The 19,638-nt window shown below is 31.2% G+C and overlaps 1 protein-coding gene across 10 annotated transcripts in view; it reads left to right on the top strand.

Annotated features, from left to right (window-relative positions):
- LOC130902401 (ras-related protein Rab-3) overlaps positions 1 to 15,497 on the top strand; it is a 59,167-nt gene extending 43,670 nt beyond the window's left edge. For 9 of the 10 annotated variants that reach the window (XM_057814522.1, XM_057814523.1, XM_057814526.1 and 6 more), the window contains 4 exons: positions 2,055 to 2,276; positions 4,664 to 4,782; positions 7,622 to 7,793; positions 7,849 to 15,497. In XM_057814522.1, the coding sequence (XP_057670505.1) occupies positions 2,055 to 2,276; positions 4,664 to 4,782; positions 7,622 to 7,793; positions 7,849 to 7,995 (660 nt within the window). In that variant the 3' untranslated portion in view covers positions 7,996 to 15,497. Of the gene's footprint in view, positions 1 to 1,439; positions 1,529 to 2,054; positions 2,277 to 4,663; positions 4,783 to 7,621; positions 7,794 to 7,848 lie in introns of all 10 variants that reach the window. The other variant, XM_057814520.1, reaches the window with a different exon arrangement.
- Positions 15,498 to 19,638: the final 4,141 nt, after the last annotated feature.

The raw sequence follows: 19,638 nt of genomic DNA, 5'->3' as shown, positions 1-19,638 counted from the left end.
CAACGGGGAGAACAAATAATTGAATAATGAAAGTAAATAATTGGGGAGCAGAGTCAAAAAAAGCTTGTATATGACAGGAGAGGAGGCTGTAACAGAGGCAATTGATTTCTTCAGAATAGTATTTTCAAAAAAAGAGCATTTAAAAGAAAGTTTAGTGGAATTTGATGAAAAAAGAAACAATTCATTTGAACTAGAATTTTTATGGAAAAAATAGTATTTTTAATTGAAAAAAGTAACATAATGTAGTCTTCTCTTAGACCCAAAAACTTCACACTTTAACTTATCACTGCATAAAACTCTCTCTTATTCTTCATGCACCCAATTTTTATGTAATTTGGGCTACTGCACTCTTTTTTCACTCCAAAATGGTTTGTTTTCCTCAATCTCCTTTCAACTGTAGAAGTACTCAAAAGGCATATCCTTATATTACATGATATGATAAACTGATAGGATCGATACAATGCGTTTATCAGTTGTGGTTTTTCGAGGCCGCCTTGAATGTTTTCTATTGCCAAAGTTCCTGGTGTATGCATATTTTTTCACGTTGTGGTCCACGGTACGTCAAGATATTTTTAATTAATAGACTTGCGATCAATGTATGAGTTTCAATTGACAGTTTCTTGATCTGAATTTGCGAGAACGAAAACAATTGGTTCAAAAAGTATCAATCATAGTCTCACAGGGAAAACTGGGGTTAAGCTACAATCATAAACATCGATGAAATAACTCACAATTATTATTTTTAGTTTGTACGACACCGTATTATTTTGAAATTTAATGAATGGATTATGGGGTCGGCAAAAGCTTTGATCGGTAGATGTGTAGTCAAATATATTGAGGTTCTTATATAATAAATTCCTATATAATATTACTTCACTACTGGAAACTGAAGGAAAATCTCTAAAGTTACATACATAGTGCAATGTTTAAACACGTCGAATCTCATCATATGCTCACAATACGCTGTCTCTACTCAACGCCCATTCCGATTCTGCAATCTCTCGGCTTAAATTGGAGCCCACATTACATTTTCATCCAATTTTTTTATTTCTTCACTGGTCTTATTGAATAATTTCAATGTTTCAGTTTGTTTGTACAATTTATATGTATCAAATCATTCATCATATGCTTCGTCAACTACATTGCTTTATATTTTTGATCTTCCAAATGTCCGGCGGTTATGCTTTTATGTATTTACTGTGCCATATCAATTTCAATTTCATATTCGAACAATTTTAAGATGAATGATATATCAAGTATTCACTTCTGTTAAAAAATATTAAGTATTCAGTACCTCATGTATTTTATATTTTTATTGAATATAAGACGCCTAAATATTTGCTTAATAACATGCCTATTCCATATTGCTTCTCACTTGTAAATATCAATCGAGAGCAGTATGTACCAAGAGCTCTAATTGAAACATGTGGTAATGATAGGTGATGATGATTGTGCCTGCAGAAGACACAAACAACTCAGCAAATTTATATCGTTCGCCGAAATCCCTCTAGGATCTTTTTGGGATGGTGTAAGTTTATCTATTCATTAACATATACTTTTATAGAAAAGATTTTTATGTATATTTAAAAAATTGGGTCGAAGATGAAATTAGAGTACGTCCTAATACCCAAATTGTCTCACTAATTATAGTGTTATTTGTTGGTGCTGAAACACAATATGAAATAAAGAAGTGCTTCTCGTCATTGATTATTCACCAAATGCCTCGTTGATTTGAGGTCTCAACATCTCGTGAATAGCCAACTATATTTGGCAAATATCGTTTAATATGATATTCGGGAATTTGATTAGACAAACAGTCAAATAATTGATCAAAATTAAATAATTGGTAAAAAAATAAATCCCGCCTCCTTTTAGAAGTAACAGAAGTTTATTTGACAGCTATTGAACTTGTCCAAAATATTTTATCATCAGGAATCATTCACACACTTACTATTGAGACGTTGAATTTTCAGACAAAATTTTGGTCCCTATTACTATGAAAAACCCACGCAATTTCGTATATTTTAGTTTATTAGATATTCTGTTTATTTCAGATGGGTGGTGCAGATGTTAAATGGCCAAAAGATGCCGCCGATCAGAATTTCGATTACATGTTTAAATTGTTGATAATAGGAAACAGTTCGGTCGGTAAAACGTCCTTTCTCTTTAGATATGCCGATGATAGTTTCACTTCAGCATTCGTTAGCACAGTCGGCATTGACTTCAAAGTCAAAACTGTTTTCAGACACGATAAAAGAGTGAAGCTACAAATATGGGTGAGTTCATTTCTTTTTCACTATCACGTTTTCTGAACTTTACAGTTTAAGTGTAAAATCGGAATGAGATCCATTAAAAACTTCGATAACATTACTATGTACTAAAATGAAAGTTTTTATTCAAAAACCTAAAATATTTGCAACTAAGAGAGTCTGTAAATTATTAATAAACTAGGTATAACAGTAAAATAACTTACTGAATATTAAGTAGTACCGAATTACAAAGAAACTATATTAGCAAGAAAAAGTATTTACATAAAAAAAAACAACCGAGGATTTTTTCTGCTATGTTGAACAACTACAATTACCGAAATTTTAATCATGAAAGTTTGCTAGTCGAGACAACTGGATCATTCAATCAAAAAATTATCGGAACAACGATCTCAATTAAAAATATCTTCTAACAACACATAAGATTCATAAGTCTATACAAACAATGAAAATTTTAGCCATAAAAGATTTTGCTTAAAAGCAAACGTTATAGAGGTAGCAAAGATAAATTGTTGCTCAAATATCAATATAAATTAATGGTAGTTTTGTCCCTAAAAGACACTCTTTGTTAATTCTTATGATTCTTATCTAGCCAATAAACTTTAGGTGCCCTCCGTCGGGCTTGTTGATCACTGTTCACCGCCCACAAATGGAATAATCTTTTTTTTTTCATGAATGTTTCATCATGCACTATACCGCTTAGTATTTAGATTTCATTTATTATCATTTACCACTTCTGAAAACTCATTGAATCCATATGTGTGGGTTTGGTGCGGCAATCATCCAGTTTGATCTTATTCGGTTAATATCGAGGGATTATTTCGTTGGTGACGTCCCCTACTACTGGGTGCGTCTTGACTAGGTCCCCACTCCAAAATCTTTTTTGACTAGCAATCATCTGTAAACCTAGTTACGTAATCGTCCTAGGCTCGACTGTAATGGGCAATGTACATAAGCTCACTTTAGTCCTAATGAGTTTCTACCTTTTTATGCTTGTTGAAGTTTAGTCATTGCGTGAGCTTCTTTTCTAATTCATATTTCCATACTTACCCATCATGTGTCTGTTTTCCTGCCTCGTTTTTTTCCTTCATCTTTTATTTTTTTTTAACCAACTACGTCTCGGTTCATCTTTATTGCTTTATTTAGTTCGTACTACCTATATATTCCGTATTTATCGTTTTTCTTCCATTCTCATGCCTTGACCGAACCATCTTAATTGACCTTCATCGATTTCTTTCGAATAAGTGATGCCCTGTACCATTGAGTACTTGGATAGACATAATTTTTATTTAATATCATTATTTTTTATATATTTTGACTTGACAAACGGCCGAAGGCAAAAGATTAAATTGGTTGAATGTTGAATACAAGCTTCGATGGATAATGTTGTGGAAACGTTATGTTTGGAAGCAGTCGTCAACGGTAATGGCAGTAACACATAATAAGTTTTTCATAATATAGTCGTGTCTGATAAAAATATATTTATTACACATTCTGTATGTTTTATGTCAAACTCGTAAAGACCGACTACAAAAATGAAATAGGTCAAGGAGAAAACTTTATATACAAATAAAAGAGCTTAAGGACTCGACTGAAAGGGGATGATCATAAAAAGATTTATGTTTATACATTCGGTAATGTACGAACTGCCTTTTACATACTTCATATTATGAATATGTTAATAAATGTCTAACCTATTTGAAATCTTGTTCAAAAAGAAAGTGAACAAGGATATTTGAATCTTCTCAACAAGCACTTATATACGAGTTAAAACTATCTGTATATGGCAAAATACTTACAAGGTCTGACGTACTTCAATTTAGGTCGAAAAATTTTCCAGTTTATACAAGGTGTGTATAAAAAGTGTTCAAACTTCACTTCATAAATATTAAATTTCTTCATTTTTTTGAATAGAACCACCCGGTTTTTTCTATTTTAATGCATTCAGGGGTAAAAAATAAGGCGAATTCATGAATACTTTCCTATACCTAAACCTCACGGTTATCCAGATATTAAATGTTTTCTGTAAATTATTAGAGATGCAGGTGTGGTCTAAATTTTATTTACAATGGTCAAATTTTTTACAAAACAATCAATAACTCAAAAAGTATGCATTTTTCGAGAAAAGTTTTCAAACAAAAGTATACTAAAATTTTACGTAGATTTCAAAAATGTATTAATATTATTATATTAATATGTAGGGTGTTGGATTTAAAATAACGAAGTTACAGTCGATTTCTAGTCCGAAAACCCAACCGTAGAAATTTTCATGATTTTATTATAAGTATTTTGTCATATACAGATAGTTTTAACTATTCGTGTATTATGAAGAAAAGTTATAACATCGTATCATATATTTTGAACTATTTTGATGTTATTGTGTTAATAATTTGAAGGACACCGCTGGTCAAGAGCGATACAGAACCATAACGACAGCATATTATAGGGGAGCTATGGGTTTTATCCTTATGTATGATATTACCAATGAAGAATCTTTCAATAGTGTACAAGATTGGTGAGTATTTTAGAAAAAATTTATTATTATTCACGTTAAAAATACAATTACCATTATTGATACAAAAGTTACATAAAATCTTTTACATTTTTACAAAATACATGATAGAATGAAATTTTCACAACATATTAATCACTGAATATTAGTCTGTTTTCCAATGGTTTTTTTATTGAATACGAGGGTCGCTAATTAAGTTTTAAGATATGGCAACACTGAATTGAGTATTTGAGTTGTTCACAGAGACTCGAAACATTCATATTGGTACAAAATGGCGATAATTTTCTATGACATTAGACGTGAATTTAATCAACAACAGTATGCCGATCAAGATCGTCCAAAATTGGCTGTTGTGCCATAAAACATCGATGATATGCATGAACTGATATTGTTATGATCAGTTATGTGACATACCGTGAGATTGAAGCATACTTGGATCATTTGTTCCACTAACATTTGGCTGTCAGAAAGATTTGTTCGTTCTGGATGATGCATAATTTGACAATCGCTCAAAAAAAACTCGTGTGAATTGGTGGCAAGATTATTGATATTTGTTTTTTTTTTGTATATTACAAAACTTATTAGAAGCCCTAGTATATATACAAATATCGATCTGTTTCCCTTATTTCGTAGTCTTTGGAGATTTGTTAATAAAATTTGGCATTATAATAATTATGTGAAATTAATCAAAAACATTTTCTTCATTCAATATGTACTACTCAATAACCAATAAATATATCCTGAACACACTGTTTACTTCTAAACCAACACTAAACTCAGATATTCTAAAATATATTCACTTGGAGTATAGTTTTTCCTATTGTTCTGTTTTTAATATTCTTCACATAAAGTGAGAGCATTCCAAATTACTGAGTTTTTGCCTAATACATATCCGATAAATAATAAGTGTGCCACGTGTTCTTAAAAGCTGAAAAAATTAGGTTGTAGTTAATATTTTGCCTACCTCATAAATATTTCATTGAAAAAAAAATTATTGAATCCTTACAAACATATTTCTGTATACCTATTAGTCAGCAAATTAACAGTAGGAACAAATTTTAGTAAATAATCCGTACAACCCTCGTTGTACGGAACTAGATAGAACTCGGCCAAAAGATACTCAAATGATTGCTGGTAGAAGTAGAATGGGTTTCAACATGAAATATTTAAAATGGAGTAAAATTTTTCAACTCTATTCGTTTATTTATCCGTTTGATCAATACAGAATTTATATTTATGTCTATTATTTCAATAATAGAACAAGAAGATAGGCGTATAACGTAGATTCTGCTCTTGCACTAGTGTAGTAAACATACTCATCAACAAGACATTAATCGCTATTATTCCCAAGAATGGCAATGATTTGCCAGTGCCGCGAGTTTGGAAGTTGTTTTTCCCATCATCTTACACTATGCCATTCAAATATTCACTTTTAAAAGTAAGGAATGAAGAGTTAAGCGTCAAATGGACTGACAAGATAGAGAATATGTGAAAATCTTTAAGATATTTTATTCAAAAGTAGAGACAATACATCAATTGCTTGTCATTAACCGTCTAGCACTTGTAATACGTTCAAGCCAACCTATACCACAAGAAAAAACTATTATAAACCAATAGACCCATTTTAACTCAATGGATACGTGAAACAGCACATATTTCGCTTTCGTGGCAGTAGAAAGACGTCACGGGAATTTATAATTTCGAAAGCACCATGGTTTAAATAACAACCAACACTACGAGAATATTGTTCCAAAATGAATAAAGCAATAACGCATTCAACACGAACTAAAACTCAAATTCTATTTTGGGTTCGAGCGGCGTAATTCACATTTTTCTGATATGTCTTCGAACGGTCTCCGATCTTGCTTTCGATCATGCTTTGATTGTCTAGTCTATTCATTATATCGTGGGATGCGTCTCGCTGAGCATTTTTCTTGTGGATGCACCATTCTCTAATTACTTTATGATAATGGGATAAAAATGTAGAAAAATCTCTGTAGATATTTTTCCCCTAACAGAATATATCCAAAACCTGTTTTTTTTTTGGTTTCCTACACTAAATTTCTGCGATTCTTTTCCAATCATTGCTACATAGCAATTACTAAGTTTTTTGAATATTTTCGCGCAAGACCGCTGCGATTTTATTTGAATCAAAACTGGGATAGTTGCGGCGAGCTAAATCGAAAATCGACGTTAGTCGGAAGCTTGTATGACATATGGGGTCAATCGTACCAAACCGCTTTTTTTTAGGGGGCACAAGTAGATCGGAGTCGGATCGGAAATGTGTATGATATATGTGTCCTAGCGTTTAACAGTTCAAGGCTTTTTATTCTCAAAGTCACGAGTCTTGTAGACCTCGAATAAAATATTCGTCAGAAATGCCTTAGCAACAGTGATGTTTTTTTTTCTTTTTATAATAAGTAGTTCTTTTAGTACTTTCGATGACCTTTAAAGTAGTGAAGTTTATGAAGTTTAAGATGTCCCCTAGCGGTGGAATAACTAGGATGCGAAATTTATAATTGTGAAGAAAATATTTTGATAAAATTTTCACCTCGGAATTAAACTTTTAGAGGTTTCGAAGATATATCCGTGTCATTCTTCTTAGGACACCTGCTACACTATATTACACTATTAGGACAGAGAGTTTTAGGTTTAGACTTCTGTGCGCTTGAGGCGTAGTCGATGCGTATTCGAGGGAATCACGACGCGCAATCAATGTACGAGTTTTTAACTTTCTAGCCTCACATTAGTTGCAAAAGATGCGTGGTTTCAACCGATGTATAAAGGAATAATGTTTTCGGAAATGTTTTTGACTCCATAATATTTTTTTTTCCATTTTCAGGGTAACTCAAATCAAAACTTACTCTTGGGACAATGCTCAAGTAATTTTGGTTGGTAATAAATGCGACATGGAAGACGAACGAGTGATCAGTTTTGAACGAGGAAAACAACTAGCTGAACAACTTGGAGTCGAATTTTTTGAAACCAGCGCAAAGGAAAATATAAATGTCAAGGTATTTTTCATTGCAAAAATATAATTTCATTCATTCATTGAATTTATTTTTTTAGGCAGTGTTTGAACGCCTGGTAGACATAATATGCGATAAGATGTCGGACAGTTTAGATACAGATCCAAATTTGATGAGCAGTGGAACCAAATCCACGCGCTTAACAGATACTCCTCATGGACCTCAAGCTGCCAATTGTAACTGTTAATATAATTATAATCTGATTGAATACTATACTGTTGAAACTTTGACCAGGATGTACTTAAACTAATTTTTATTTTTACTCTCATTGAGACTGACAATATAAACAGGCGCAGTAATTATTATGGCCATTAGATCGACCCTACATTATCAATTAACAGTACTGACAAGAAAATTGTAATGCTAAACGGTTCTTACTAGTTATTGAACAAAATAATTTATTTGCTTATAACTATTATTTCATTATTCCATATTCAGCATTGTTGTTCAGTTAAAAAATAGAATTTGGGTTATTCTGGTGGTCTTCAACTTTATTTAGATGCGTCTGTACTTAACTACTTGAAAACTTACCTTCTGGAATCAAACTTTCTTTCGATTCAAATAACAAATCAATCTTAAAAAGTTGGTTTTTGGAAATGGAGGTACGAATTTTTGTTAGTTAGAACTAATACTCACAATTTCATTTCAATATAATTGAATATGACAAGAAATTCATTGATATATGGCAAAGCTGTTCAATAACAGAAACGAGTAAGGAAGAATAAGACTATTTATTTATAAAAACATGTTTACAGGACCAATGAAAATTATATGGAACTAATTAGACAATAATTTTAACTTAATCTAAATGGCTGATTTATTTTTCAACAGATTTTCGTACCTTCACTGCGTAAACCGTTTTATAGATGCATTCTCAGAATTTTTAATACTTATTAACATAATAAAAACGATGTCAATACAAAGCAAAATGTAGCATAGATTGGAATATATAGAAAGAAAGATGAACTATTCTTAACATTATGCCGTCTAAAGCTATTTAAACTAATCACTACAGAATATTAACGAATCACTAAATACACTGCGCGTCAATGAAAGCAGACCCCCCAAAAATTTGCGAAATTACCCAAATTTTTTTTTAAATATATCATGTATTTATTCATTAATGCTTTTAGCATGTTATATGGTGTTTATACGGGTTAAAATTGGAAAGTAATCAACACTTTAGAAAGGCTTATTGCCAACTCGATACTGAATAACAATTCTGCTACGAGTGGGCGTAGAAAGCAAGACATTCTGAATGTTTGCTTGAGGAAAATTGGTCCATTTCTCAATCAGCGCCAATCGGAACTTTTCACGTGTTTATAAAGCAGGTATGCGACGTCTTAGATGTCTTTTGAGCTGGTCACAAGTATATTCAATAGGATTGAGATCGGGGCTTTGAGTGGGCCAGTCCATTTTTGCAATACCAACCTCTTCAATATTCGCCGTTACAATTCTTGCCGTGTGCGGTCGAGCATTATCTCGCATTAGCAGTATACCATTAAGAATAAATACGGCATATGATAGTACAATATCTTCTAGGATCTCTGCAATATATCGTCGTGCTGTTAGTGTGTCTCTGTCAATCACGACGAGTTCCATGTGTGCCTCAAAAGAAATACCTGCTCAAAATATTACTGAGCCACCCCCATACGCAACCCGTGGTAACCGAGTACTGGCAGGATACCGTTCTCCAGCTCTTCCGTATTTCTGCCAGCGTTGCCATACAGGAACATTCTACACTCATGAACAATACCTTTTTCCAGTCGTCTACTATCCAATGCATGCTTATGTTCACGAGCAAAATAAAATCTGCGTCGTCTGTGAGTAACCAAGCTGGACTGCAAGCTGTCAAACCACTTTCTTTCAACCTTCGTCGAACAATAGACTGCTATTCCGAGAACTTGTTGAGGGCCGTTTTGGAGCATTTTAGAGGTTTGCGTTCGGTCTCGCAAAGTAGTAATCGTGAGACAACGATCTAATCGAGCTGTTGTTTTTTTTTTCACCCGTACGGGCCGGCAGTGGTGTCATAATAAATGTATATGAAGTAGTCGAAATTTTTATTCGGTGTTTGACCAGTAACTAACAATAATTGCATCGTTTCCTTGGTTCCTAGAAGTTTTTTCTCTTCTTTACTAGCCCATTTCACTGAATTAATAAATAAGCTATTATTAAAAATTGATAATTTTGCAAATATTTGGGGTGGCCCGTTTTTGCTGACGCGCAGTTTAGTTGATGAAAGATGAGAAAAAATGAGGTTTTGGTGTAAATACGTGATAAGGCCGTTTGATTAAGAGAATTGAAAGTTATTGTTTATAATAATGATAGAAAACCATCGCTTTTCTATAATAAATATGTACTGGTGGTACTTCTGGAATATTCGTAATCTTCAGATCATTTTACGTAAGTTTGCCTCACTACTTTCTCCTCTATATTATAAAATAACTAGTGATTGGTAAAGCTGACTCAATAAAATATTTATGAGCTTCCTAGAATTCGAGAAACTTGGAATCATTTGAAGGGATATTCAATTCTTAGCAAATTTTTTAATACCAGTTATCGGTATTGTATTATCGGTTTTGTTTTGGTAATATTCAAGTGAGATACTCAATTTTTTCGGCCATTTACTTGAACTAGTACAAAATGGTGAGAACCGTACTATACAAGCGTAGATTTGACAAAAAATGGATATGTTAGGGAATTGAGCTTTATGAATGAATATATAACAAACAATTGAAAATTATTTAAAATAATTTTTCTTAGGATCTTTATTTCCCTAATTTTTCTATCAAAATCTGTAGTTCATTTATATCACTTTACGTTCATATTGTGTTTTCTATAAAAGTCATATCAGAATAGTAGAAGTATGCAAAATTAACAAATATCATGACAAGTACATACTTGGACGTGAATAATTATATCAGCAGTATAAAATTTATTCCTCTATGAATGAATGATTGAGAAACTCTCTATCAACTTTGGAAATTCCAAGAACAAGCTGAAAAAATAACAGTTGATATTATTGATTTCTTAGTGATGTGGTTTTTTGTCATATGCCCCCTTATACAAATTTTTCTTTGGATTTTACACTTAACAGGTAAATATCCATTTCCTATTATTTCAAGTTGATTGAGTGTCTCCTAGACTGGCGCTACTATAGGCTTAAATGAAAAACGAGCAGAGCTAATCAATGTTTCTAAATATTTTCTCATTATTATTCACCCATGAATAGTTGCAGTGAAAAGTTCTTTTACTACGATCCATCACGTGTGGAACTTATTTTGACATCAAATACAGTAATTAAATTCTATGTCTCTGGAATTAGTCATCATTAAGAGTTTTTCACGAGATAGCACATATTTCTGGCAACTTTTGTGGATTATGGACAACGAATATTTATCAAGACGCATACGTTTGTTACCTCTTAGCTCGATTTAAGACGAGAAAGTACAAATAGTGGAAGTATTTTGTGCAAAAATCTAGAGTTTTTCATGTCAAAAAATGTTCAAGTACGTTCAATTCAAGATAGTATTAGTAGTTTCAGAATGCCAAGACTATCGATTCAGTTCCGATTACTGGACGATTAAGGAATATCCTTAACTTTTGAATGTAAAGATATTTATTTATGTATCGCCTACAACATATTTTGTATCCAAAACCTTCGCAATTGAAAATATTTACGGAATATATTTCACAAATGTACAATATGTTTGCCATTTCAGTTTATTTATTCAAAGTTGTATCCTGTGTGTGTTTTTTTTTTAAATAGTAGACGATGAATCAACTAAGAAAATTACTAACGAATTTTGTAAATGTTGCGATTTATAGTTAGCAAATTATTAAGCCTACATTGAATATTTTATAAAAAAAATTTTCGAAATTCTCTTGCTACTAGTAGTATATAGGGTTGTTTGAAAACAAAAAAGCATTGTTTGTGGTGAATTAGAGAGAAGTTATGTCCGAAATTTTATTTGATCAGAACAAAATATTTTCAACCCCAGAGATTTTGATTATAGTGACAGATGGAGCTACTTCTAATTGTAAAAGATGTAGAGGTTGAGTTGTGTTTTATTTTTTCTTCAAATTATTCTACATCGATGATAATTGGTAATGAATTATTATTTGAAGTTTCCTTTTCTATATTATGAGCTTTATTCGACTGGAGTTCCGAAAAAGGGAACACACCGATTGAGTACAAAGTTTTACCACATATTACATGATGGTACCTAAAAGGATTTTCAGAGCTTCGTCAGGAAAGGGTATGAACCTAACCACGTATTTCCAGCAACTGATATTTTGTGCTTATATTTAGATTTTTTGTGACATAAAAACACCTCTTCATCCAGCACCGTCATATTCTTTCTATGCTTATTGGAGTATCTTTCTTTGGGTAAAAATCCGATTTTCTCAGACCGAAGTAAAGTACTTTCACGATTTTTGAACTTCTTTCCTAATGAAAATTATATCTATGTTGTTTCTTATGCTACCATCATGTGTTCCAATGTCAAAAATCAACAATTTTTTTCATAATTGTAATTCACAATTGTAGCTATTATGAATAACTAATTTTTCATGACGAAAAGGATACTAGTAGGGGTAGGACAAACAAAGAAATGAGAGAGGGTTGATAATCAATTTCAATACCAATCCATACTTTTCGTGGGTTCAAAACAAAAACGATTTTTTCACCCCATTCTCTGACGAGACACCAAAAATCCTTTAAGATACAATCATCAAGGGTGCGATAGAGTATTCGGTGAGAATGTGAAGTTGTTATTGTGTGTTCTAATATGACGTTTTTATATAGAATTTATTGATATTTTATTAGATTAATTTAGCAATATCAATAAAATTAACAAAATAGCTTTTCTTTTTTTTGTTTATCGCATCCAGAATAATGTGAAATAGGTTTTTTAAACAAAATTCAACTCCTCCAAAAATGTATGAAATTTATTATCAAAAGCTTCTCTTTCAGAAATAAATTTAAATCATCTTAAATATATTACTATAGAAACAACTTTTCCCAAGCAAATTTTTCATAATGAGTTAATTTGTAATAAGAGTATGTCATCAAACCTGAAATGTTGATTGTTTATTAAAAATTCCGAATTAACTTAACTTATTTATGATTGAAATTCAATCAATTCAACTTTGATGAGAGATCATTTATATTCGGATGGTTCACGACAATTAATTATTCTAACCGAATTGACATCGACTGGGAATCTAAACCTCAACTAATAATACAACATCCTTCACGAAATAGTGATGAATTTGAATATCATTTATTCATAATATTCCCCAATGGTGCATACTTTGGGGAATTTATTAGTTGTAGCCTACAGTACGCGCATAACTTTCTCTGGGCCATAAATTAGTTATACTCAATCAATTTTCGGAAATAAGTATTTATTCAAATGAAAAATATATAAGAATACAAAAACGAATCGAAACTTTCGATTTCCAAACTATATTATATTAATTGATGTCTGTAGGTTGATTGCTGATTCTTTGTCGCTGTTGCCTACAATCAGATTAGATGTGTCATCTCCAAATGTCGCAATAGTGTTGTTTTCTCATTGGGGGATGCCCTTGTGTATAAGAGATGAAGTAACGGCCAAAGAGTTACTACCTTCGGATTAATTCTTTCTATTCTATTCTATTCTATATGTAAAAGTTCTCATTTAATTTTAGTTCCATACATCTCGATATTTAGTAAGTGTTATAATTTTTCGTTTGCTGTTGCAATAAATAATTAGCACTAAAGTTCGAGAGGAAAGAACGTGTTTTTGAGACAATAGTTTTCCATTTTCTCACAATTCCGACATATTTTGCTGGATGATGCTATTTTATAATTTCACGCCTTTACAAAAAAAAATGAGCGTCGTAATAATTGTTTATATTAAAACATAAAACTCCTCTAACAAATTTTTTCTAAAAAAATTTAATTTCTCAGAAATTATTAGACTCACAAAAAATTAGAACTTATTTCGATCGCAAGCAACTTAAATACTGGTAGCTCTTCGTAAGTTTACATATCTTGCAGAATTAAAAACGAAAAAAAGGATTGTTGTATTTTGAGGTTATGAAAAATAATTGGGAATAGAATTTTCAAGTATCTACGTAACTTTTTGCATATAACTAATATTTATGACTGTAATCATTCTGATGATTTTCATACTCTCTCAACTTCAAATAATTTACAACTCAACTACTATATTTGTTAATTTTGGAAAACTTAGAAAAATGTCTTTTCAACTAATTCATACGTACGACACTTCACAATGGAGTAGCCCCTCTATACGTTACTATATATAAATTAATATCAATGATATTTCCTATTTCGGACAACAACGACTCGTACTAATTATTTTAATTGATATTTCAGGAATGTGGACATAATCACAGGTAATAGTGCCACAGTTCAGCAAACTTACCTGCATATTGAATTAAAATGTTCCACTTTCTTAACAAAACACTTTTTGTTTCATATTAATCAATCAATCTGCAGAGGTATGCTATTTTTAATCATGTCTGAATTTTATGGTCAACGTACACATATCGCAGGCCTAAGAGGCACCATTATTTGTCAATGTGTTGTATATTAATTAGAGAAAAGAAAAAAAAATGACGACTAGCAAAGGTTGGATACAGAAAACAAATGCGACGTAGTAACAATAGTGTACCCAAAAATAACAGTTTCTGTGTAAAATTGTAAATAAATAGGTCTTTATGTAATTAAAAATAGTATATTGTACAACCAGTGAGAAAAATAGAGTATTTCTTACAAAAGCAGCCGCAGGTGTTTATGTAACAAGTTTTATAAATCGAGTTTCCTCACGTGTTGTACATTACAATTACTTTCCCGATGAAGTCCCCGACTAAATACTACTGCGAAATGCATAACATTAATGCTGATTAAAAAAACACCTAAGTCGTAAAGTCGTCGGAGAAAAGATTTATTGTTTGAGTAACTTCCTACAGCGTTGCCAAGTTTGTTTATTAGAAAGATATGATTGTTGTGTAAGAGTAGAAGATTGGATAATCCAAACAGTTCGGCAACGCTGCCAATATCATTAATTGTTGCAAATTATGTGTTTGTACTTAGACAATTATTTTTTTATGGAATGTTAATTAGTTGTAACTTTAAAGTTATTTTTGCTTGCCAACAATGAACTGGACACAAGATTAAAATAAGGAACAGATGTACATGTAATCATTATCTATTCTTATCTCAAAAATATAAACATGTAATTTTCACTGAAGGTTCTAAGTTGTATGAGAAGTTATTTACTAACTAATTGTGAAATGGTATATTACATTACAAGGGCATCGTCTCGGATATCATGATGCGCAGGGTCGAAAATTCAACTTTCATCCCTTGTAGTGTATACGATTTTTCTTCATACCTCATTTGAAGGTACGTACTTTTTACCCTTGTAGAGTAACTTTCGACCTAAGTATGAAGAAAACGTTTATTTCGACGTCTTTGTAGAAATTTATTTGATCACAGAAACGAATAACTTAAAATAGTATATTGTATATAACAAGTGTGCAATCGAATTTTCAACACGTGTTTTACACGATATTTTTCAGACAACCACAGAAAAAACGAAGTTATATTTATTTTTTTAATTAGTTTGTGGTAAAGTTACTATTAGCCCTGTCAAATTAGATAAAAAAATAAAAGTGAAGCTACAGAAATTCCCATAAAGCTGAAAATCAGAAAAATTGTTTAATACACAATTGAAAATAAAATTTGAATGTTCCCCATCATTTCCGTGTTAGGAAAAATTTCTATTCAAGGTCAAAGGTAAAAAAAATGAATTTTTTGCGATTATCAGAAAAACGATAAGTTTTATCATAAAAATACCTCAAAAAAATTATAAAGCATAAAATTATTTACAAGAAACGTATCAATACTTTTTTCCTACGAGCCACCGTTTCTGAGATATAACGATTCAAAAAGTTGTAAGAGTTATAATGTTCCGTTTAGATTTACCGTCGTATTTAATGGCTATAATGATTGCACGAGAAATACCAAAGCTGCAGAGCAACATCTTCGAACTTTAGCAACATCTTCGTCAATTGATAATTTATTTGAGGAACATATGACAATCCCACCAGTCAACAGAAATTTCTCACAAATATTCACAACCAGTCTTGGTTCATTTCAATGTTGTAAGAAAAGTTTATTGCTGAAAATATATTGGTGAAATCATTAAATATGACAACTTTTACAAATTTTGAATCATTATATCTCAGAAACAGTGGCTTGTAGGAAAAAAGTAATAATAGAGTTTTTTTTATCGATAATTTTATGATCTACAATTTTTGTCTGGGGTATTTTTATGATAAAACTCACCGCTTCGCTGAAAATTGCGAAAAACTTATTTTTTTGACGTTTTACCTTGAATAAAATGTGTTCCATACCCGAAAATGATGGGGAACATTCGAATTCTATGTTCAATTGTATTTTAAACAATTTTACTGATTTTCAGCTTGATGGGAATTTACCTAACTTCGAATGTCTAAATTGACTGGATTATATAGTCTTTGAATTTTATGCAATTATTTTCTGGTGCTGCAAGTATAGTTTGACAAAATGGCGGCGGTTGACTTGAGAAAGATGCATTAGAGGATCTTACAGCTTCTAGAATATGTTCAGAGATTTCTAGTTTCGTACTGATGGAATCGCTTAAATAATCTTCAGCAGTTACGGTGGATTGTCATCCACCTTCGCGTTTTAGAGCCAGAAGATCACCTTTTATTGGCGGCAAATTGTTGTATATGTTCTTCTGTACCAGTTTCTGGATGAGGTAGCTTCAAAAATTTAGCGATGTCGTGAACTAATCTATCAAATTCATTTCTTCCCATAAAACGCTTCGTGCATTTTCCTTTTTGATAATTTGATAATAAAGGGATTTTTGGTTTTTTACAGTAATTTCTACAGATCATAGATTGATATATTTTTTACAAATCATATTAAAATTGTTAGTAATAAGAAATTGTTAAAGTTGTTTAGTTTTAGGAAAAGAAACATTGTCAATGTCGAATGCTTAATTCACGTCTTTGATATCACAAGTTTAATATTGTGGAGTTCAACTTCCCGCATACATTCACAAATTCCAAAAATAATATAAATTGCTAAAAAGCTTTTTCTAGAGATATTTTACTGGATAAAATATTGGATTTTTGAGACGTAATTAACTGATTGTTTCTTCAATAGAGCTCTTTATTAGTAATAAGTAGCAATGTTAACAGTAACTCTTCAATTGAGTTATTAACACATTCTTAGAAAAGAAATGCATTCTAATTTTTATTTGCGAGTCCATATTTTGTTTATATGCATGTTCATGGCAATAAATTTCCACTAATTTGTGTGGCTCTTTCTACAGTTTCAGGGGGAGTTAGGTTCTCCTGATCGTTATCGTTGTTTTCATCGCAGAAATTCCTCATTTTGCAAGTTTCAAAAATTTACTGCAATATACTAATATTTTCTATCAATCAATAGATGAATTACAAAATTTTAACTTACAGAAATTCTATAGTTTTCTCAAATTCGCTCTGTCACTTACCAACGGTCCAAAAGTCAAATTTAAAATGTCACGCGGCAAAGCACTAAAACTCTAGTCAACAAAATTATGCCATTGTGTGAAAATGTAGACGTATGAAATATGTCATATTTTATAGTGGTCTTCGGAAAAATATATACAATATTTGTTTTTGCTTTAATTCTGAAGAATTTCATGTTTATCCGATCATGGGATCAAAAAAACCGTACTACTATTATAATATCAAAAATTTAGGTGACAAACAAATCAAATCTCTTATAAATTTAAATATGAAAATACTCCGAGAACGGAGCTATATAGTTGAATGAATTTAATTGAAAATCTTACAACGAAATTGTGAAATTATTCTAATATTTTATTTTTTTCGATTTATATTAGTTATATAAAATATCATCTATTTTTCAATATTCGATGGATTCAATTTGTTTTGAACAAAAAATATGTGTTCCTTGAGTGAATAACTTCATAAGATTCACAATACCTTTGTGTAAGTTTCTAAAATTCCTCTACGTTGTATTTGGATTTTCAAATTGAATGAATAACTCCCCTTTCAACTGAGTACTCGAATGTAAAATATTGAGAATTCGGAGTCTGCAGAGTCTATCGGAAAACAAACCACCGACAGTGTTCTGCCTATTACAGTATAGATATCCAGATATGTTGTTCAACTGTAGCTTATATAAAAAATAAACTCAATTAAATACTGAAATATTTGAGGGTATTACAGTTGTGCTGGATCTTAGGAATACTCCCTAACTTTGATAAAGGGATCTTTTGATGAAAGTGAGGTTGATTAAATCTTTAAACACTCACTCGTAATTACAATGATCAAACCATCAAGTTTACATTCCAATTAATCGAATGCTATTGAACGAGCATGAAGCAAATAATTGAAAAAGTATTACTTAGAGCATGTTTACTATCGAAAGGTTAGTAGAGGGAAAGTTAAGCGTCGTATGTCTGTGGTCTGAACGTTGTGTTAATAATTTTGAGGGTCGAGCATTAATATTGCAGATGAATACATATCAATTGCTGCATAACTAAACAACTTCATTTCAGGTTATCTTGTAATTCGAACTAACAGTATAGAAGATCTTTGAAAATTTACAGGTGGAATTTGAGAGGATATAGTTCTAAATCAAGTTAACATGTTCAAGAAAGAAGTGGAGTTTAGTGTTGTACCAGCTTAAATAAATTAAATATAACAGATGAGTGGTGGACATTGCTAATATTAGAAAGACAAAAAAATAATTAGTTACAAGCCACCCACCAGATCGACAGGTGATTCGAAAAAATACTTAAGTTTACATTCAATACTCAGTTAACAACTAACGTATGTCCAGCAGAAGGCAATTCAATTTTTTTAATATCGACGTTTATAAAAACTTGGATGAAAGAGTGTTATAGTGAAATTATTATTGCCATAGATCTGCAGACACTGTAGTTGAAAGTTAGATATAATATTTTATGGGGTTACAGACAAAATTGAAATTTTATCCGCGATATAATTTTTTCTAATTGTTTTAGGAAACATTTTTGTAAGTTATCAAATCATCGCATATAATAAATATTTACCCTACCTTGAGTAAATTTCTACTAGAAGAATTTGCGTTGTGATAATCCTAGAGAAAGAACGAGAGTACTCAGTTTGAAAGATATGTTAATTGATAGAGTATAATTGGGTTTAAAGACTAAGGAAACCTGAAACAACCTGAAAACTAGAAGAATCAAAAGGATATTTTCAAATCATCCGGACATAATAATTACACAAAGTTATTGAAACTGTTTTGATTTACAATTTAACCTTCGCTTGAAAATTAAATTAATCAAAAGTTGAGTTTCAAGTCAGCTTATGCTGTGCTGTGGAAATAAAAAAAAAATTGAAGATGGCGTATTCATGTTGTATTCTATTATATAGATGTTTAATTGTCATAAAATTGATGTGTGACTATCGAAGAATTAATAAAGGTCAGCAGATTAATGCCATCAATGATATCAACGAAACAACAAAGTGGTCGCCAAATCGCTCTGATTCACGTCTACTTTACTTACTACGTCAAATTATTCTAAATTAATTCCTAGGTGATTATTGGATGGCATTAAATACGAAGTTGGTGAGACTTTTGTTAATTATGAATATCTTATTGTACATGGCATATTTCACACTTAGAAAAAAATTATAAAAACTCTGTGCCTAATAGAAAGGGATTCTTCAAAACTCAATCAAGTATATGAACATCGCACATTATTCGCAA

The sequence above is a fragment of the Diorhabda carinulata genome, chromosome X, assembly GCF_026250575.1.
Source record: "Diorhabda carinulata isolate Delta chromosome X, icDioCari1.1, whole genome shotgun sequence".
Taxonomy (NCBI): domain Eukaryota; kingdom Metazoa; phylum Arthropoda; class Insecta; order Coleoptera; family Chrysomelidae; genus Diorhabda; species Diorhabda carinulata.
Note: the sequence above shows the minus strand (reverse complement) of the source record. Positions and strands in the feature narration are given on the sequence as shown.